Raw genomic sequence first — 21,139 nt, 5'->3', positions numbered from 1 at the left:
AAAAAATACCAACAACGAAAACCCTGCAAAGCACTTTTAGCTTTTCTTGCCAAACATTGGCCGCTTGCAACCGCCATCTTTGCCCGGGAGAAGATAGAAGGATTCGCTTGAACTAAATGCAGGTTCCACCACAACCGCCGGTTCCGGTTTGCTACCGGTAGGTGTGGTAATAGCGCTGTATTGACACGATTGTGTCATTCGATTTTGCGCTATTACCGGTATCGGTTGTGGGTATTTGAAGCCGTGCGTCTTGTGGTTCCCCGGGAATGTCGTCATACTTGCTGCTGGTTGGTTGTACTGGGTGTTTTGGTCGTTGGTGTTGTTGTGCAGTCGCATTTTGCTGAAGTAAGATGAACCTGCGATCAAATGTGCAACCTTTATTACAAATTCAAACATACCTGTATAAGACAACGCAGTCAAATTCGAAAAGAAAATTTGTAATTTATTGTAGACAAAATATCCACACATGAAAATAAGTAAAAGATTTCTTATTACAATTGTTTTAGGTGGGATTAGCGTAATGGTAAGTTTTTCAGCTAGGAATAAAGAGGGCACCTTTCAGAATAGTGGAGTTAAGAAGTTTGACGCGTTTGGCCCTTTCCTCGCGAAGTTGAACCACGTGATTAACGTAATCACCGAACAGAAGAAGAATCAAATGAAAAGTTCCCACTGACTCACTCGACTTCAAAGTTACCTGAGATAAACGAGTGGAAACATCGTGTACAAGGATTAGGAAGTAAAATTTTGCTTGAATGGCCGTAAACCTAATCGTGGCGATCTTTTGATTCGTTTTCTTTCCAACAGTGTCTGACAACATAGAATACTTCAAACGTGTTACTCTGTTTGTTACTTGTACGAGTGTCATATGTAAAAAAATAACAAAAAAAGCTAGCTTTAAAACAACAGCAGCAAATATACCTCAGTGAGCATTTTGCTGGAGTAAGCTGCCCAAATCATAACAAACCGACGAGTCTTCTCCGTAATGACGCTTCCAGATTTTCTGCCTTTCGCCAGATCTTCACCCAAACGTGTCTCAGGTCTGAGGCCTGCATGTTTGTTAACTATCTTCTCAACGTGGGCAGCATACACTTCCACCGATGATTGATGCTGGAGGTTATGTGCAAAGAGAAAAGGTGTTAAACACGCAACACGCAAATCCCGATATCAGTGCAGATACAAGGAACAGCGATCATGACGGACAACTTTGTTACTTGAATGTTTTACTTTGCGAAACATATTTACGAACATAGAAATAGCCGACCATATTCGGAGGGCATATTAACATACCTTCAAAAGCTTGCAAAAGTGGTTCACGTGATGTGTCGCCTCGTCTCGGATTTTAAGCAACTTTGAACGTCCGATCTTGGTGTTGTGGCTGGCAAATGTACACTGGTCCACTATATCGCTTATGCACATGTGTTGTAGGTCATAGAGCAACTGAAAACAATGTTTGAGACGAACGTTTATGTTGGAGCGAAGTTTTACTTTGTTCGAGAAATATTTATCGCACAATATAAAAGCACACAAAATACCTGTGATACGATAAACGGATCTTTGAGTGTTTTTCTCGCCTCCCTTGAAACGTGACAAAGCGTGGTGACGCGACGAACATACTCACACCATCTTCTGGCAGCATCGAGTCGAGTCTTGGTGATTTCGTAACAAACGCTGATGTCGCAAATGCCGTTTTCCTCGATCCAAACTGGGATTGACTTTGCCAATTTCCTTATTCGAACTAAGTGCAAAAGACTGTATGATTAGAAACTGTACTTTAAAAAATCAGTTACATTGTACCATTGTGACCACTTATGTTAGTATCTATGTAGCTGTATATATACACAGATTTTATTTGCACCAGTTTGGATAATTTACCGTTAAATTCTGTCGTTAGGGTCTCCAAGCAATTGGGTAGCAGCACCATTGTGACGTCTTGATACATAACATCGTCGCAGAGTCCAATCAAATTGCTAAGGGCAGCATTTCTTACCATTTCACCACACTTTGCAGGAATGCTTGACGAGAAGCTTTGAAAATGTTCCTACAGAGACATCCTTTCTTTATTTCTTTTCAAAACAAACTTGTTTTAGGCGAAGCTCACTGACCTGAGTTGCCTTGAAGTCGAGACCCGTAACGTGGAGAACAAGCTTTCGGTTAAATGTACAGTAGAAGTCCAGAAACGCCTCCATTTCTTCCTTGTCAACATCAGAAGGAAAAACAACTTCATCTACTGTGGGATACAGCGGCACAAGCCAAGCACTGATTGATGTTTTCGCTGTAGATATAGTTGCGTTACAAAAATAACTGCAAAAAAATGGGGAAAAAATACCTTCAACGTCACGATTTGGCCGCGTTATTTTACATTCCCTCCCGTCTATGGTAACATGGGCACCGACCTGACGCCTCTGAATATTCCTGCATAAAAGTATAAAAGTTAAGCAAAAGTATATACAAGTTAACAAAATCATTTGTGTTCTACGTGGGGGTCCGTAAGAGCTTTTGTCGTTCTGTATCGGTGCCGCGAAATCTGGTGGCGTACCGCGAAGTTAGTTTGACGCTAAGCCCTGCGTAATGATAACGCGACTGTCCTCTCACTCCCAGCCTTCTTGTGGCCAAGTTTGGAAAGCAAGCCCTTACCACCTTGCCAAAGACCGCTTGATTGAAAGGTTTTATTCTATATTCGCGACAAAAGTTGCAGAACTCCTGCAGGATAATAAGGAGTTTTTTGAATTTGGATGGTCAAAATTACTAAAAAAACTATTGTTGATGACTTACTTCGAACATAACGCTTCTTGGAACGCTGGTCAGAACGTTTTCCTCAAAATTGTCTCTTAACCATTCGGTTGTAATGTTAGCCTGTTTGCTACAGGGCACTGGGTATCTCGTATGCAAATCCAACGGCCTAGGAGTGCTGGTGTTCCCAGATTGGGGGTTTGATATGAGCATACCTGTTGGTCAAAACTCATATAACAATAAGGCATTTATTGTGTTTGAAAAAAGTTCTTTACACAGCAGACTTGAACAACTACTTTTTTTTTCGTTTTAAAAATTATATAGCCTATTAGGATTAAAATTGGGTAGCCTATACCTTGCTTTTCATTAAAGTAGCATTTTCGATGAAAAAGGAAATCAAATCATGAGCAAGTTAGATTTACAGCTTAATATTAACTTCCAAATTACAATTTATTTAGAGTTACTGGTATTTTGCTCTAATTCGTCAAACTACAATATTATAATTATCTGTTTGTCTAAATATGGTAAACAAACAACAGACCGACAGTGTTTCCATGTTCGTCCACAACAACAATTTGTTTCGCGGGTTGTGCTGGCAACAACCTTGGCTGCACTTCGACTTTTTCGTGTTGCATGTTTTGACAGATATATATGACAATCACGTTGTTCCCATGCTACCACTATACCTAATTCATTTTACTTGTTTTAACCAAGACAACGAGACACAGAAGAATTGTTTTCGTTCTTTTCCACATTTTATGACGTAACAAAACCGTCATTTTGAAGAAATAAAAACGCAACGTAAAAGTGTGGATAGCAGTTAAATGGATTTGCAATCCATTAAAACGCATGAACTTTAGTTTTCAACGTGCAAAAATCAATCTTTATTATTCTGCACGATTTTCCTGATGTCAAAGGTTTAACATATCTTTTTCCAAGATTTCGGACTCGGTTACAGCGTTGAAAAACCTTTCTTTTAAAGCATTAAAAACCTTTGCTTGAACTTTATGGGCAAGTTTCACCTTTACTCTATCTGCACTAACTTCATAAAAATAAACTGATGAACAGCCAGCACCACACACCTAAAACCAAAATAAAGTTCCAAAACAAGTTCTAAAATAGGGGCTTTACCCGAATTATTCCCGCCATTGCAGGAAATAAATGCGGAATCAAATTCATTCAACTACATAACGTAAATAATGTTGTTGCCTATTGATGGCTAATACTTTAGACAATGATCTTTTTTTCAGCGAAGGTGTAGAAAATTAAAAAATAATTACGGTATCATAGATATACTAAGATCCATAATGATATGTGTAGAATTTTTTACACAAAATAAAAATGATTTGCTATGTTTGTAAATTTAAACTATAAAAACACTGCTTGTTTATAGGTTGTTGTATAATTGACAGTTAATGTAGTTGCAATGTGTGCATATAGTTTTCCAAGAAGTGCCATTTAATTAATTTGCAGTAAACCAATATGAAAGCCACAATTAGTGATGAGGAAAAGGCACACTTTCCAATAACATCATGCAATTCATTTATATCATTGGTGGATGAACACTTGGAAAACAACACTGTACCTAACCTAGCATTTCTGTCAATTTTGTTTGGCTACCTTGAACATGAACTCACTGTGAGTAGAATTATTCTATCTGATCATAGTTCCGATTCAGAAACTGATAAAACACTGCAAAGCAAAAATCAAAATGCACCAGAACCCAAAGCATCAGAAGAAGAGTCAAACAAGCAAGAAGATCCATTTCCTACATTGGAGTTGGATGTGGTTCAGGCTCTTTATGAGCAGTTTGTTTTACTTATGAAGGCAACTGTGGACAAAAGTTTGCCAGAGTTTACCACTGAGTGTGGTTGTGCTGCACCCCCACTGTGCAAGTTTGTAAGCGACATCATGTGGAATGGTTTATTGAGATCTTACCACAAGGACAAGGCGCACATTCAGTCTTTGTTTAGCTATTTTACAGGTTTGGTGATCTTCCATTGTTTATTGGAATGAAATATTTTTTTCTATTTTTGTAGGTAGACAACTTGATTGTTTTGGATTGGCATTCTCTGTTGTTGCTGCTTGTCAAGTTCTAAACTACGATGATGTACATCTGGTTCTAAGTGGCGACCATGCATGGATCATGTGTGGAGATGAAGAAAAGGTTACCATTTTATAAACTGTTTAAGCTTAACTAGCTTTTAGTCAAAATTGAAAAAAGCTTAAAATTTAAACTTGGATAGTTTTTGAAGATTTTGTACAAGTTTCATCCAGTGAATACATAGCGTAATACGCACATAATTTACCAGTGCATGTTTCCCCATAAAATTTCCAACTGTTCATAAAGTTGAATGAAACTGTTTTGACATAATAGGACATGGTTGAAGTAACATGGCATGGAAAAGGAAATGAGGATAAAAGAGGAATGATCGTTGACTCTGCTGTAACATTCAAGGTAAATACCTGACTTTCTATAAAATTGCAACAAACTGTTTACACTCAGCAAAATTCTGTTTGCACAGAATTGGATTTATTATAGTGGCAAGCCAGTAGTTTGTGATAGGTGGATGGAGTTTGTAGCAATGCTTATATCCATCAACCCATCCATTGACAGCCACACTGACAGTGAAGAACTGCAACACATTCAGCACACATTTCTTTGCAAGATGTTTAGCAAAGGGCACTTGGACAAGTAAAGCAATTTTGTTACCTTTTTTGTATTTTCTCTGGTTGTGATATTGTTACAATTAAAGGTACCCTATGGCACTGGGCACTTTTGCTGAGCTACAAGAAGGAAAACCTATAAACGAACAAAGCACATCAGCAGAAAATATTCATTGGAAAGCAATTCAAACTGTGCAGAATGATTATGATGACATGCACATATTTCCATACTGCAGTCAAGGCCACTTCTACATGAGACAAAAGAGATATAAGGAAGCACTTACATCATGGGCAAAGGCTGCACAAGTAGCTTCCAAGTAATAAAAATAAAATAGTGCTAAATAAATAAGTTTGGGAGCCCATTCACTAATCTTTGAAAAATGGGTTTAGGTACAACTATGGTAAAGATGATGAGGAAATTTACAAAGAAATGATTGACATTGCTAATGAGCTGATTCCAGTGGCATTAAAGGAGGGAAGTCTCAATGATAACAGGGATTGTTATTTTGATGTAATTAGGTGAGTGTTTGCACAGATTCCTAACAATTTTGTGTGTATAAGAAATAAACTTCAACCAAGTTTTAACTAAAATATTTGCTTAATAAAGATTTTACGATGGTGTATGTTTATGGGAAGAAGGAAGCAGCACTCCAATTCTTCACTCCTGGTGGGCGCGATATTTTACTCTCTCCGTCAGTCGCTTCCCCTCGAACATTAGAGAGTCATACGGAGGAGAGGAAAAGCAAAACAAGGAGCAGAATCAAATACGGAGGTCGAGCAGGTCAATAGGGTCACCGGCAGTGCATGAAGAAGGCTTTGCATCACCCAAATCAACCTCGACAGATGATAGCTCGGTTAAGCAATCACCAAACAATGAACCGGAAACAAAGCTGCAACTATGCAGCCACAAAATGAAAGCCCTGAAAGACATTTTGACAAGTGCTAAAAAAATTAATACTCAAGCTGTGGGGTTGCTGTTAACTGCACAGTCACAAGTACAGTTTGTAAAGCGACGCTCCACAATCGGTGATTACAGCATTGAGTACAAGCGCTCACGAAAATCTAAAGAATCGGACAGTTAGTCGTATTCAACCTACAGACTATTATAAATGCTCACTGCCAAATAAACATCCATTTTGTAAATTGTGTGTTGGATTAATATTCAAAAATATAATATGCCTGTATTCTGCATAACTGCATGTTTGAATTGTTGAACCCAGAACATGCCTTACCACATAGGAGGCAAACTTCTGTTGCAAAAATTGTTTATATATTGCCAGGAGGAAAGTATTACCTTGTCTGGCTGAAATACACAGAAATAATAATCTGCCTCCAAATAAATAAATATCAATACGTTAGCAGAGCTTTTTTCTCCATTCGAAAATTACCCTCACTTTTACACCATATGTTAAATTTGATACACACAACAGTGCTAGTACTGCCACTTTAATTGTCTAAAACATGCCATTCGAAATGACACATAATTTGGCACAAAAAAATAATCTTCAAAGATATAATCTACAAACAAACAACAATAAGCGCATTTTTTGGTGTTCTAAGTATGCAACTAAAAAAAATACTTAAAGCATAACTATATGTTCTATAAAACGGTATTTTTATTTTTTGTAAAAAAGGATCAGAAAAGTAAAAACTACCAGATTTAGGCAGTTGGTTCAGGTAATAGCTGAGTTGTGCACGGCAGTCTTGATTTGCCAGTGTGGTAAAATAAGTAGTAGGCAGAAAAAGTAGGAAACAGAACGTTAAACTTGTGGCTGCAAGTCCGAAGCCAGATGTATGAGGAAACATATCAGTTTTGACTTTTAAAATCCTTGATTCGATTGGAAATATTTTTCTTCAGTGGCTTTTCAAAGTCATCGAAATCGACTTCATGACCGAAGCGAATTCGCTTTTCACTTTTTGCATTCAGCAAATCATCCGTGGTCTTTTGTTCTGTCCAAGTCTACCAACAAGGATAGTTTGTGAGAGAAAAAAATGCAAAAAAAACTTTAGGTTGGGAAGTTACCTTCCTGGGGGTAAACACTATTTCTTCCTCTTCTTTGTCGTGGGTTCCTGATATCAGCTCATCTGCCACAGCCAACACAGCATTCTTCTTCTTTTTTGAAGGTCCCATATCATTGGCTGTTAGCCTGGGTGTTTCAACAACAGGAATTTCTTCTGTCTGTGCTGGTGGCTTAATTGTAGTAAATGTTATTTGCTTCATGTGAACATTATGCTTACACACTCATACAGAATAAGGGTTGCATGATGTATTTTCTTTATTGTTAGAAAAAATTCAAAAGGTAAGTTAACAATATGCCTGGCTATGTTTACAAACAGTTAAAAAGATAATTTAATCATAATTAGATATATTACTTTGTTTTCCTGATTAGCATCACCCTCACCCTGGTGTTCATCTGCAGTGCCTGGAGCTGTCAAATGACCCTAGAAGCAAAGATGCAGAATTAATGGATGATAATTATGTTGTTATAACATAAGCCGCACCAGTCATGTGACACTAAACTGCACTTTTCCAGTGTATAGTTTCTAGTATATTGCTAAAGCCAGAGTCATTTTTATTTATTTTTCAAACTATCTCTTTTCAGACATTCATAAAGCATAAAGACATGGCTTAGGTTTAGGAATTAACCTGTGGTATGGGAGGAATAGTGAGAGGTTTGGGAGGTGCTGGTGATTTTCTTTTCCCCTTTTTGTTGTCCTTTTTGGGCTTGGGAGCTGCATCATATTTCTCTTTGACAAGACGGTACACTTCTCCATCTGCCCAATCTCGGGCAACATCCAGGGCTGTTTTTTCTGTATTTAGTTTTAGAGTTTAGTTTATTTTGGCACACATTTATTACATACCATGCAAACTTGCTGAACAGCACTTAAAGGCTTGTATTTAAAATCTTGTTGCATTAAGTTATGGTATCATAGTTAGGTATTGTTAAACATATCCAAATAAATAAAATCCGTTAATTGCTACTATTGGTTTTTGAACTGACATTGCCAGTTAAAAACATTATATCGGGTTATTTGATGATAATTAGACAAAAATGTTGTGTAACCTTCTGAACTGACTAAAGTATCTGTAAACTTGATGTTCAATTGTGTATTATATTGCCTTGTGAAAACATCAATATCATGTTTTACATCTCTACAAGTGTGTGTGTTTCATGTTGACAAAAGTTTCCTTCTCTGGTTATATTGAGTCAGCTGAACTCAAATCATCGCAACTATATTTAGGAAACAAGTGCCATAGCTGGGGTGACCCTTACTGAAGTGAAACGACATGTCTGTGTACATACAAACATGTGCCACCAGCTTGTACACGCGGTATGAAAAGGGAAACAATGTTGATTTGATTAGTCTACCTCTCACTGGGGGTAATACCTGTAACATGATACGAATTTGCTTTGTTGCATGATTGGACCTTTGTGATGAATGGTTTAAAGATATGAGCATTAGTCAGCCCAATCAGAAAGATTTTAGCGTAATTAAATGAACTGAAAATAGGTGGGAGTTGCCAGGCAACATGTCACCATACTGGAGTAAAAATAAGTTTGTGACAAACCTTTTTTGTTCTCCACCGTCACAGAAACATTGCAGTCCAATAGATACTTCACCACATCTGGTTTGCAACTTTCAATGGCTCTCATTAATGCTGTTGCCCCATTCCATGTGATGGCATTTCCATCAGCACCCGCCATCATCACTGCCTGCAGAGCAGAAAGATTGGTTTAATTAACAAAAATTTTCACAACGATCATTTCATAACAATCATAAAAGGTATAAAGAATAAGTTACCATTACTCTGATGCGCTAATGACACTATGGTGTGCAGACCAACAGACAGGTAAATATACCAATTTCTAAAAAGATACAAATGTTTTCTTTACCTTGACAACATCAAGTTGGCCGGAATGACAGGCATGATGTAATGGTGTCCATTTAAAGTTGTCCCTGGATTCAACACTAGCCCTGTGAATCCAAAAACATGGTTTGCAAAGTTGAAAAAAGAACACAAACCCCTATCCAATGCTGCAAACCAGATTTATAAAGTCAACATACCCCGCAGAGAGCAAAAAGTTTGTCAGCTGTAGGTCTCCCTCAGCGCAGGCAGCCATCAAGGGTGTTTTAAAGTATTTGTCTCTGGTGTCAACATTCGTTCCAGTCTGCAAAACGAAAATATTGGCAAAGCTACCACAACCAGGAAAAAAAGGAAACTTACCTCAAAAGCCCTCTTTAGTGTTTCTATGTCGCCATGACGAGCTGCATCGGTAATGTTCATGTACTGTTTCTCGGGAATTTGCAAGTACCATGCTGAGTCATCTTGTAACGGGTGACGTGGTGGATTATCCCTTTTAAAACATTTTTATTCAACATCAACCAAAATATATTTGATGATTTAAAAAAAATTTTGTAAGAAACCTGTTAAATCTGCTTGTATCAGTCCAAAGTATTTGTCTCTCCACATATCGATGTGGAGGGCCACCATCAGCACGTCTGGGCCCATCTTTTTCAGTACAAATTGGAACAGGAATCTTGAATTTTCCTTTCTTGCCCTTCCTTCCACCCTTTTTGCCTTTTTTACCCTTTTTCTTTTTGCCCTCGAATGCTGACATGAGGCATGTTTTGGAAATGTACTTTTTGCCAGAGAGAAATTCGTCAATTTCAACGACCCCTTTTCTGTCTTTGTCATGAACCTTTTCAATAGGAATAGTTAAAAAAAATTATATTTATACACTGAAGTTTAAAGTTACATCATGCAATCTCTTTCTCATGTCCTCTGGTATTGGTGCCTGCAGCTGGTTCATGGTTCTATCAAAATCTTGTCTACTAACAAAGTTTCCTTTCATTGGATCTTCAGAATCAACTTGTGACATGACCTTGACAGAAATTTTGTTTCTATTAATAAAGTGGTTGCCGCTCATTCTGAACATGTGCATAATTATATAATTGCTTATTTTAATTATTGAAACATTGTTATTTAAGCAATTACCGATCTCATTAGTATTTCCCTGATTGTTTCAGATCGCTCATAGCTCCAATCATACAGTGATAAAAGAGAGGGATCATTCGGATTTTTCATTCCTGGTTTTGAATATTTGGCAAAGACCCTTTCTGCTTTCCTCAATTCCTTCCCAGCTTCTTTAAAACTCTTCTCTTTGGCCAGCAGCCTTGGTGTAAATCCATCACTGTTTTTCTGCTTGGGGTTTGCACCTTGGTATAAGTGAACAGTATTTACTTTGAACTCAATAACCAAATGCTTTTGTCAGGCCTACCTCTTTGTCCTAGGAACTTGCAAATCATCCCGAACCCCCCTTCAGCAGCAAAGTGCAGTCCATTACTTCCTTCTGAATCTGTGCTTCCACAATCAGCTCCATATGCAGCAAGTGACTGAATTAAAATTTTAATCAAACAACCATTCCAATGAAAATACAATAAACAACACCGGATCGGTGAACCAAGCCACCCTGGTAGGCTGTCGATCGATACCGTATCTGTAGTAGCTGAGTAAAACTTTTAAATCAATCTTTCAGACAGCTCTTTTAAAGATGTTTTTATTTTTGTCAGAAAAATATATTTCAGGGCCAATAGTTTAAAGACAACGTGGTTTTAAAGACAAGTTGTGTGTTTAATGCTAAGCAACATTTATTTAATTGACATGAAAGCCAATCAAAATGTACGCCATTTAATTCAAACAATGTTTTAGAACTAAAACATGGAGAAGAAGATTATTGATGAAAATAGTCACCTTAACAGCATCCAATACTCCCATTTGAGCAGCAAAGTGTAAAGGAGAGTGCTGCTTTTTGTCCAAAACATTTGGATTTGCCCCCTTTTTGAGCAGTGCTTTAACAACTGTCACATTTCCAGATGAACAGGCCTCAGACAGAGCTGATCGACCAGACAGCTGAAAACATGATAGCATGTTATCTTAAAATCAATTCTATTGGATGAGGTGATTTCAGTATTCTAACACTCCAATTGGATGATTATTGCTTACACTGTTAATTGCATTAGGGTCAGCTCCCTTCTCAAGTAGCATGAGACACATGGCTTCATTCTCTGCAGCCAATTCACATGCCATTACAAGAACGGGTTTACCGCCTTCAGTTTTATTGTTGACGTTTGCGCCATGAGCCAGAACAATATCCAGACACCGTTGATGTCTCTTTGTAGCAGTGGATAGACAATAAAACAGCACATCTGCACAAAAAGTATTGCTCTTGCATGGCTAGAGGTTTTTATGACAGCACTTACCTTTTCCCTCATTGTCACGAATTGTGGTATCTGCCCCTGTTTTTGCTAGAATTTCAACTGTTTTATCATGGCCATAGTCAGCAGCTTTCATAAGAGGTGTTCTTCCTACATAGATTATTTACAGTTTGAAGATTCAAAGGTGTTCTACTGTTGCTTTATTTTGTGCTGCTACTGTTTTTTGCAAATAATTTATGAATAGACTTTCAAAAAATCTAACAAATTACTCATATTGTTCATTACCACTTTAATAAAAAGTGATCTTAAGGGATGTTTGACATTGAAAGGGAGAAATGCCCACAAATATTTAGGAATGCAACTGGTATCTTTGCCTTTTGCAACAAATGTGTGCAGAAATTATTATCATAGGTGACGATTAGACGTTTAAAATAAATTAGAACCAAAATTTACCCTTGAAATCTTGCACATTTGGAAACGCTCCAAGCTTAAGAAGAAATTTCATCATTGTTTCGTTGTTAGATTGAGCGGCCAAATGGAGCGCGCATTCTCCATCTCTAGGATCGCGGTAGTTTATTAACCTGAAATGAAAACAAGACTTAAACAAGCGGGAAAGGCATTTCAAAGGAGGTTCATTTGAAACACGTCTATACATTGGTATGTATCCAGAAACAAGATTGTGTTCCCAGTAACGGCTAAACACACTTACATGGGAATTCCTTGGGTGCACAGCTTCGTTATCTGCATTGTATCTTCTTGACGAACACACTGAAGTAGCTTGTAAACCTGAAGGGTCTCCAGACGCGATTCGGCGGTCACGGCCATCGTTAATTAGAACCAAATTAAGCGCAGAGGCCGCTATACTACGTAACAGAACTTCTAACGTCCATCACTGGGATTTATCTAAAGAAATGCATAAGTAACATTAATATTTGCGACCGATAACCAGAACAAATGAATGACGCAAACAAACAATTACTGTACAGCACACAGGAGCAAAAAGCAAAGTTTGCTATCTTGTTATTACCATCACAGTTAAAGCCCGAAGCTTTGTTCGAGCTGTGACCAAGTCAATAATGTAAAATGCCACTCCTTTTCAAGGCAAACACAGGCTACCTCTCCTAAAAAGGCGCGTGATTTGTCAAAATGACCCATAACAGGTCCAAAAAGGACCAAACTATAATGATCAATTTAAATCGTTTGATTAATATCAAACAGGGACTCCATACGTAGTACCAACGTACTTGAGACTGTTGCTACGAACTGCGGCAAAATGTACACACAATTCAAAAACGTGAGTGTGTATTCAGCAGCTCAATAACGATGAGTGCCTATACTGTCAACTCACGCGGTTATACTTGAGAAAAACTGCTGCAAATAAATTAACAACCTTTTAAAAGCCAACACAACCAATTTAATGCCTTTGATGTCATGTTCCAAGAAAAACTACACATTTCACTGGTAAATTTACGATAACCCGAAGTTTCAAAGTGGCTTCTCTTTGCGAAAGTGAAAGCGTGTAGGCTACCTATACGACTACTTAATACGGCTATAAACCGGATCGGTGAGCTATAGCCCTCCTCTCTCTCTTCTACGGGCATTCACTTTTCAAGGGTTTAAAGTTAATTGTCTCTTTGTGTCCTTAGCGCGTCTTGTCATAACTCTTCGGCGTGGACACAAAACACGCAGGCGTCTTTTGTTGCTAGGGTCACAGCTCTCCCCAATAACAGCCTTTTTCTACAACGCAACCGCCTCTCTCGTTCAACGCTTGAGCACTTTTGCTCGCAAGAGCGACATCGCTCTGTTTCAACACAAGGGGCAGCCCAAAAAATAATTTAGTTGATTTGACATATATTACTGCAAAACCACGGCCGATGGGCGGACTTGTGGTTTTAAGAATTTGGGTGGGGAATACATAGTACATATGAGTCCTTGCCTTTTTAAAATTTTTGGCAATTTCACGTTTTATTTAAAGTCTAAAGGAAACATTTGTATGGTTTAATTTAGGTTTTGTAAATCACACATCGCAACATGAAGCAAACTTTTTTTAAAAAACAAAGATTTTAGATATTACTCACATGGCTGCTTATGACCATACGAAGTTCTCCTGTTCTTGACAAAGTATCACCAAACGGATAATCCATCGCCAAACATTTATTGATATCCGTTTGGGGCTAAAACGTTTTGCACAATCAGTTTAGTCACATCCTTTTTATATATGCAACTTCAAAGTGTGATGGAACAAACGCTTTTATGACGATTGTGCGATGAAACATAATTTCAGTCAAAGGTATTTAGGCCAGTTCTTTCCAAAAGACTTGGACTGATTAGCCCCGACTTCGTAAACTATGCTAACGACAAATTGTATACAACCTTTACATGGCATGTTTGTTGGCAACGAAAATATCACATACAGCTTATAATAAGATGTTTCTTATTTTCACTCCATCGCCTCACATTTCTTGGTCTCGCGAACCCTCCCTAGATCCCTTCAACTGCCCCGAAGTTGAATCACAATGAATAATTTATTTGGCGGCGCAATATTATGTGATACTCATTAAATTTTCATCTCCGGATATATTTTTGTTCGCACATTTGAATCATACATGTTTGAACAGCAGCAATACTTATTGTGAGGACGAACAGGTTAAGGATATCTGCAGAAGTGTAACATGAGGCGCAGATCTACAAGCTATGTCACTATTGATGACCCGGCAAAAAAGAAACCAGCGCAACGTATTGGGAATTATGTGAGATATGGTAATACGGTGTTCGAAGTTCATGAATTGCATGAAGATTCTCGTCTGTGCAGAGCCTTAGAGGTATTGTAGCATTTATTGACAAAAACGCTATAGGGCCTAAAATATTGACAACAACTGTTCAAATTTTAAACCACTTAGGTTACAGCCATCATCTCTGTGATACTTTTGGGATACTATTCGTACTTCTACTATGAGTCGTTGCATTTTCATGTGGCTAAAGGCTATGGTCATCTGGGCTACGCTTCTGCACAGCATGTAGTTGGTCAACGGTTATTAACAGGACGAGGAGTCGAAAGGAATGCAACAGAGGCTATGAAATGGTTCAAGTGCGTTCAAAAAGAAGTGTTTCGTTTTACCTGCATGTAATGTAGTTTAAAAATCCCTTGTCATATTATCCTGTACTCAATTCATGCATGCAAACGTTTACCTACAACCAATACGTTGCAGACACGCAGCCAGACAAGGGCATGCAGAAGCATCATTCAATCTAGCTGTCGGTCATATCCACGGACACACTAAACTCAAATATGGGCAAGTGAATTCGTTTTCTTCTGTGTTTTTACGTTATCAACGTAGTTATGAGAATATTTTCCCCAAAAGTAAATAGTTTGCACTGATAAAAAGTTATTATTGTCAAAACCTACCGCGGGAAAACCATGACGTTTACGTGACGTGAGTTTAGGGCAGCCTCGAGGTCCGTTGAAACTTGCGAGTGACGTATGAATTAAATCATAGAAATATCATGAATGTGACCTTTGTTTCACTAAAACGCACGAGCGTCAAAGAATGGTAAAAATCTGTGGCTGTTAATCTCGCCGACACTGTTTTCCCTTGAAACCTTTCCTCCATGATCTTGCCTTAATACCAAAGCATCTGGAACATAGAAAATTCTTAACCTACGTAACAATGTACTTGTCCCCGTCAGCATGAACTTTATTTACTGATTTACTGAAAAAACTAGTGATTATATGTATTGACCATGCGTTGGATTAATTGTACGAGAGTGGTCACTTTATAACTTGATGATGCACGTTAGAGAGTTTAAAAATAATCTACCAAACAGCTTTTGCACCGAGTTACTATTATACACAGTACAGTCAGTAAAACAAAATTGCGGAAGTGTTTTAACTTCAAAAGAGTTATAACTGTATAGCACCTCGAGGAAGGGAAAGCCAAAGAAAAGACTGCTGCAATGCACGCAAGACAAACTGTCTAAATTCTTTCGCGATTTCTGTAGGCATCCGACCAAACTGCTGAAACACGCACAGAAGCACGGAATAAAGGAAGCTGACGACGCCCTGTCTCTATGCTCGCGTACCGGCTGCGATATGTGAACGAACAAACGGCGAAAGTGGAGTTTTGAGATGTATATTGTGAAAATCACGCGATTGCACAGGTGAAATAAAAATTACAAGATGAAAACTTGAACTTTGGTTTTGAAAAAATGATGATCAGTACTCGCGTTATTATGAAAATTAAAATGTCATACCGAAAACACAGCACAGTTAGTGCAGCTAATGAAAAACCTCGGATGGAAGTGGCTTTCCTTCCAAAGCAGCAACAGCATTTTCCAACCCCAGACGAACCATAGCTAGGCGGGTTCGTACAGTGGCACTCGCGCAGTGGGGAGTTATAATGACGTTATTGAGCTTTAAGAGTGGATGATCGCGGGGTAAGGGCTCCGGATCAGTAACATCCAATGCGGCGGAGTGAATTTGACCATCAGTAAGCGCCGTCACAAGCGCTTCTTGATCAACCACGATACCTGAAAAATACACACTTAAAAATACACATGCTGTACCAATGTAGCCTGTTTAACAAAATATGATGCCAACATTTGGTATATCCCTGAAAAACTGTTATTTTTGCGAAAGGGTTCAGAGAACCCTTCAACAAACAATGTGTTTTGAATCAAGTGCAGAAATCGTTTCGAATTTAAACACGGCGCTGTTAATAAATTTAAAAACTTCCGACAATTGCAGTTGTCTGGCACTTGCACTTCGCGTTTTGGTAATTCAAAGTGCAAAGGAAGCCAAATGACTAGCTAGTTGCGTCACAGCTCAAAACCAAAGAGCAATACCAAGAGCGCAAAATGCAAAGTGCATGCGTACAAACCGGTTAATGCGCTGCATAAAAAAATATTTTTGAACTATATAAAAAATATCTACATTTAATGAACTATGGCCATTTTTGTCCTTGGCAACATATCCAGACACAGTACATGTGTGAACGAAACAGCATTCCCGATAAAGCGACAAAAAGATAGCGTGTTTACACAATGCGTTTGCATTGTGCCGGTTGTACAACCCGACAGCAGTTAAATATTAAACATCGCACAGCCGATATCAAACCGCAACTGCTGTTAATAACAGCTATAGGTGCTATTCAATGAACCCATTTCACCTCTGGACACGTTTACAAATATCGCTGAAGGTTTCATAAGCTTGAACTGTTTCGCGCCGAAAAATCTGGTAGTTTCTTTGGAGGCGGGCACAAGAACCACTACGTAATCACACAGAGGCAGCATTTCGTCGAGTTTCGAATAGTACGTGGCACCAACTTGTTCCTCCTCCGAAACCGACCTAAAAGTTAGTTGGTGGTGATTAGGGGAGACCGGGGATAGCTCGGACGGTTTTGGGAAAATTGCTCATATTTTTTTAAAATTATGAACCATATTCTTAAATTTTGTTTTGTTGTGAGTAGTAAAGCATTACTCAAAAAACAAAAGGTTTTTCGTTCGTTTTAGCTCACCAAAAATGTTTATTCAGCCCATTTTTTAAACAGGTCTCAAATGTCCGAAGTCACCCCGGTACCGGGCTTTGGGTAAATCGTGTACGTTTAACGGCAGCACGGATATCATAGATTTTAGAGTCAACAAACGATTTTTTATCTTTGGGACTCTTTCTTACTGCCAAAATTCAATCATTTCATCCAGCCTCTGTTTATTCTCTACTATGACCGATAATTTTTCATAAAACTTAAAAATTATTGCCTTCTCGCGATTTTTTGCCATGATGTCCGAAGTATCCCCGACCACGTGACGACATAGAAATTCTTAAACTATGGCCGTATTTTTAACGGTTACACAAAATCATCATTGGCCTATCCAAGAGTACATATTTGATTATGCAATCAACCCAAAATTACTGCATTTTGATTAACTGTGACAGATATATAACCTTCCACATACAAATTGTAAAACTTGGTTTCACTGATAAATTGACTTTTTCGATTATAACTTTTTAAGCAGACATGATTTAATTCCAAAGTTCCTGTTAACGTTTGATGGAGACATAAAGCTTTTGTAAAAGTGTCTTAACAATACCTAATTATGACGTAAAATACCTGGTCCGAGGTATCCCCGGTCTCCCCTACACACGAAATATATTTGACATCAACACAAAACTAAAAATCACAAACCCCCAACCTGCGTTTACGATTGTTGTACAAAATCTTCATTTTGAAACCTTTTGCCCTTTCCGCCACTTTGTACCCAATGCCCCCCATGCCAACGATCCCCAGTGTGGCTCCCCATACATCATGGGACAAGTCGTTCCGATGGAATTGCGTGGTGTCAGGGGATACTGCAAGTTTCACGTCTGCCAAAAAACTTTAAAGTTTTATGTGTTTTTCAATCGACGACGTATAAAGTGTCAGTCAAAATCACCAAATTACTATAGTTTGAGGCCATTAATTCATACTGTTGTCGCAACTGGCTAAACGTTATGAATGCTGCACACAACCACCAGCAAAACACTAACTTTGAACAATATTTCGGCCAGCAGCCAAAATTAACGCCATTGTCAGATCAGCAACGGTTTCATTCAATACACCGGGGGTGTTTGAAACTTTAACTCCATGGGATCGAATCATTTGTACATCAAGATGATTGTAACCAGCTCCCACAGAAGCAACTATTTTGAGACTCGATAACCTCTCCAGCATATCTTTAGAAACCTGAATTCAATTCTGTAATTTTTTACACAGTCTGGTAATTTTTACACAATAGGTAATAACCAAGCACCTTTGGCGCACAATGCACTGACAGGACGACCTTAATTTTTTCAGATAACGACGGATCATTTTCGTATTCTTCGGACCAAACAATATTAAAATGTTTTTCAATTTCCGTTACGTAAGCAATTGGTACGCATTGTGAGTCATCTTGCTTCGAACACAGGCAATAAGGTTTTGACATGGCCTAAATCTAAACAAAAATATTGGGTAAACAAAAAACCTGAACGCTGTTCACGTCAATAAGTAAAATATTTCTTGTCAGTTAACAACCGCATGCAACACTCCATATTGCGTGCATTACGTCACACAGAAACCGTGGCTGTTCCGCGAAGCCCGTGCTGGTAAAATGTGGTACATGCCTTCCTTTTTTATACGAATCCAGACGGTAAATGTTCGCTTTTCTTCCTCTATATTACAAAGTTTCAATAAAATTAGACAATATGCACAGGGGCCGCCCAAGCAAAGGAAGTTTTGAACAATATTGTACCAATGGAAAACCTATTTTAGAACCACAAACCTGTTGCAAAAATTAAAATAACAAATATCCAGTTCCAGTTTTAAATCTGCAACAACAAAAAATTGCATAGGGTGATGGATTATAATACGAATTTGTAAAGAACACACATGGTCCATAAAATGCGCAGCAGCAAATACAATTAAAATACAATAAAATTTCAACAGAACTTGAATATTCCAAAAATACCAAAAAAGGCACATATACACATCTACCATGTCATTATGGTAACAACACCAAAAATGAAATATTCCAGCTTCAAGATAGCAGTAGCACCTAATACAAGCAAAATAAAGATTAAAAACATCTTATATAACCCAATTGTTTGCAATTGCCCCAATCCAAATTGATACAGCAACAGCCCCAGGGTCTGGTTTGGTCAACACCTCAGAAGCAACATAACTTGCCCTTCCAGCTCTTGCCTTCATGTTAACAGTAGACTGTGCTGCATCATTACACTGTGTTAGTACAGTTTGGGCAATTACCGTTGGGTCTTTTTTGTCACTAATACCATTACTCAATGCAGTATGTGCAGCCAATAAAGAATCGAGCATTGTACGATCACCAGGCTCAGCTCCACCATACTTTGATACTGCATCCATTCCTGACTTTAAACAATCACGAATAGTTTCTAAATTGGTGTCACTGGCAATGCCTGCGGCTGCAGTAAAGAACAAGCTGTAAAGTCCACCAGATGCACCTCCCATTGTTTCTTCTGCAGAGCGTGCTATGTTTAGAAAGATTTGCCCCATTGATAAACTTTTCCAGGTTTGACATTTCTGTAAAATGTCTGATGCCCCTCTTTTTAAAGTAGAACCACAGTCCCCATCACCAGAAGATGTATCCAACTCATTTAAATAAACTTCCTTTTCCAAAAGTGCTTCACAAGACTTCTGGATCAGTGTTGTAACAAGATTAAAGTTGGATAGCTCAGCCACAGGTAGGTTTGAATCCTTCACTACTGCATCTTCCTCATCTTTGGGCAAAACAAAAACCATGCTGGCACTTCTATCACACCCAGAAGATAATGACTTGCAAATTGCTGGCCATCCTGGAGCATTTGTGGAGGCATCAAGACAATTCAGCAGCTCATCATCAAGTTTTAATATATTAAGATTAAATCCAGACATGTCAAGTGATGTCATAAAGTGACCAAAATACACCCTTATGACTGATATATTCTTTTCTTCCAGATATTGAATTGCTTTCTTGGTTAAGATATGCATTTCCAACACTGATAAACCTCCAAGGTTGTTCATAATCAGGCTAACACGACTTCCACTTTCCAAGTTTATGTGACTAGAAGTTTTAGGGTTGGTCATGTGACTTATCATAGCAACAATAGTATCATCAGCAGACAGGATTTTGGTTCTTCTGATTCCTGCCTCTCCATGAACACCCAAACCGATTTCCATTTCACTTGGATCCAGAACAAAGGAGCTACCTCTACCAGGGATGGAACAACCAGTTAAACTCACACCAATTGTCCCCATGCTTGATGCTGCCCTTTTGGCAACCTCAGCAACATATTCCAGTGGCTTGCCACACTGTGCTAATGCTCCAGCAACCTTCATGACCGCCATAATTCCCACCAGACCACGTCTACCAGCTGTTTTGTCCTGACTCTCCAAGGCACAGTCTTCCCCAACAACAACCATTGTTACTTTTAATTTGAGAGCCAGTGCTCTTTCTAATGCAATGCCAAAGTTCAATCGGTCCCCTGTATAATTTGCTACAATGAGCAACACACCAGCTGGAGTGGCTACTGCCTTAATAGCAGCTAGAATATCATTTGGAGGCGGTGAGGTGAAAACAGATCCAGCAACAGCAGCAGTAAGCATTCCTTCACCAACAAAACCAGCTGCAAATGGTTCATGCCCTGAACCACCGCCACAGATTATGGCAACCTGTTTCTTTTTCTGAAACTCAACTACATCCTCGCGCACCACTACACGGTGTCCCTGCAACAGACACTGTCCAGGATTTTGCATCACAATTCCATGAAGCATTTCATCCACACATTTTTCAGGATCATTTAATAGCAGTCTATTGACACGAGACATTTTTTGTTGATTTCTCTCTGAAAAAAAACAACAATGACACATTTCAAACAAAGTGTAGAATGGGGTCGATCAACGTAAATAAACTTAAACATTTCCTGGATTCATTCATGCACCCAAGTCGAAGTCGTAACTCGGTTTATTCAACCAGGGATGAAACAATTTTGTAA

General features: G+C 38.5%; 6 protein-coding genes across 7 annotated transcripts; 2 read left to right on the top strand and 4 right to left on the bottom strand.

Moving 5' to 3' along the window:
* Positions 1-16: 16 nt before the first annotated feature.
* On the bottom strand, positions 17-3,365 carry LOC145898167 (transcription factor RFX4-like). Its single transcript, XM_082986598.1, has 11 exons — positions 3,272-3,365; positions 2,773-2,945; positions 2,477-2,700; positions 2,327-2,412; positions 2,103-2,272; positions 1,873-2,038; positions 1,533-1,735; positions 1,288-1,437; positions 919-1,107; positions 556-694; positions 17-356 (listed from the first exon to the last, which is right to left on the bottom strand). The coding sequence occupies exons 1-11, from the start codon at positions 3,363-3,365 to the stop codon at positions 37-39; spliced, it is 1,914 nt and encodes a 637-aa protein (XP_082842724.1). The 3' UTR covers positions 17-36.
* Positions 3,366-4,128: 763 nt separating this feature from the next.
* On the top strand, positions 4,129-6,581 carry LOC145898354 (menin-like). The gene is made up of 7 exons (XM_082986780.1): positions 4,129-4,714; positions 4,770-4,897; positions 5,108-5,188; positions 5,256-5,425; positions 5,487-5,714; positions 5,788-5,916; positions 6,005-6,581. Exons 1-7 carry the CDS (start codon positions 4,213-4,215, stop codon positions 6,477-6,479), a joined length of 1,713 nt encoding a protein of 570 aa, XP_082842906.1. The 5' UTR covers positions 4,129-4,212; the 3' UTR covers positions 6,480-6,581.
* Positions 6,582-6,830: 249 nt separating this feature from the next.
* On the bottom strand, positions 6,831-13,789 carry LOC145897618 (ankyrin repeat and EF-hand domain-containing protein 1-like). The gene is made up of 18 exons (XM_082985988.1): positions 13,695-13,789; positions 12,326-12,519; positions 12,070-12,197; positions 11,662-11,766; positions 11,405-11,607; positions 11,153-11,311; positions 10,680-10,794; positions 10,397-10,617; positions 10,158-10,283; positions 9,826-10,100; positions 9,626-9,755; positions 9,466-9,569; positions 9,294-9,375; positions 8,969-9,113; positions 8,045-8,208; positions 7,771-7,839; positions 7,421-7,588; positions 6,831-7,357 (listed from the first exon to the last, which is right to left on the bottom strand). Exons 2-18 carry the CDS (start codon positions 12,439-12,441, stop codon positions 7,205-7,207), a joined length of 2,463 nt encoding a protein of 820 aa, XP_082842114.1. The 5' UTR covers positions 12,442-12,519; positions 13,695-13,789; the 3' UTR covers positions 6,831-7,204.
* A 448-nt stretch (positions 13,790-14,237) lies between these two features.
* LOC145897047 (uncharacterized) lies at positions 14,238-15,748 on the top strand. The gene is made up of 4 exons (XM_082985206.1): positions 14,238-14,438; positions 14,517-14,704; positions 14,826-14,909; positions 15,616-15,748. Exons 1-4 carry the CDS (start codon positions 14,289-14,291, stop codon positions 15,710-15,712), a joined length of 519 nt encoding a protein of 172 aa, XP_082841332.1. The 5' UTR covers positions 14,238-14,288; the 3' UTR covers positions 15,713-15,748.
* A 7-nt stretch (positions 15,749-15,755) lies between these two features.
* On the bottom strand, positions 15,756-18,958 carry LOC145897046 (glyoxylate/hydroxypyruvate reductase B-like). 2 transcript variants are annotated; one of them, XM_082985204.1, is made up of 6 exons: positions 18,913-18,958; positions 18,403-18,585; positions 18,140-18,335; positions 17,806-17,977; positions 16,782-16,960; positions 15,757-16,143 (listed from the first exon to the last, which is right to left on the bottom strand). In XM_082985204.1, exons 2-6 carry the CDS (start codon positions 18,574-18,576, stop codon positions 15,893-15,895), a joined length of 972 nt encoding a protein of 323 aa, XP_082841330.1. In that variant the 5' UTR covers positions 18,577-18,585; positions 18,913-18,958; the 3' UTR covers positions 15,757-15,892. The 2 variants fall into 2 exon arrangements, with proteins under 2 accessions (XP_082841331.1, XP_082841330.1); XM_082985205.1 differs by lacking the exon at positions 18,913-18,958 and having other exon boundaries at positions 15,756-16,143; positions 18,414-18,581.
* LOC145897045 (triokinase/FMN cyclase-like) lies at positions 18,958-20,980 on the bottom strand. The gene has a single exon (XM_082985202.1). The coding sequence runs from the start codon at positions 20,970-20,972 to the stop codon at positions 19,218-19,220; it is 1,755 nt and encodes a 584-aa protein (XP_082841328.1). The 5' UTR covers positions 20,973-20,980; the 3' UTR covers positions 18,958-19,217.
* Positions 20,981-21,139: the final 159 nt, after the last annotated feature.

This window comes from Ascidia mentula, chromosome 4, assembly GCF_947561715.1.
Source record: "Ascidia mentula chromosome 4, kaAscMent1.1, whole genome shotgun sequence".
In the NCBI taxonomy this organism is placed as follows: domain Eukaryota; kingdom Metazoa; phylum Chordata; class Ascidiacea; order Phlebobranchia; family Ascidiidae; genus Ascidia; species Ascidia mentula.
The sequence above is the reverse complement of the archived record's forward strand: the minus strand, read 5'-3'. Positions and strand labels throughout refer to the sequence as shown.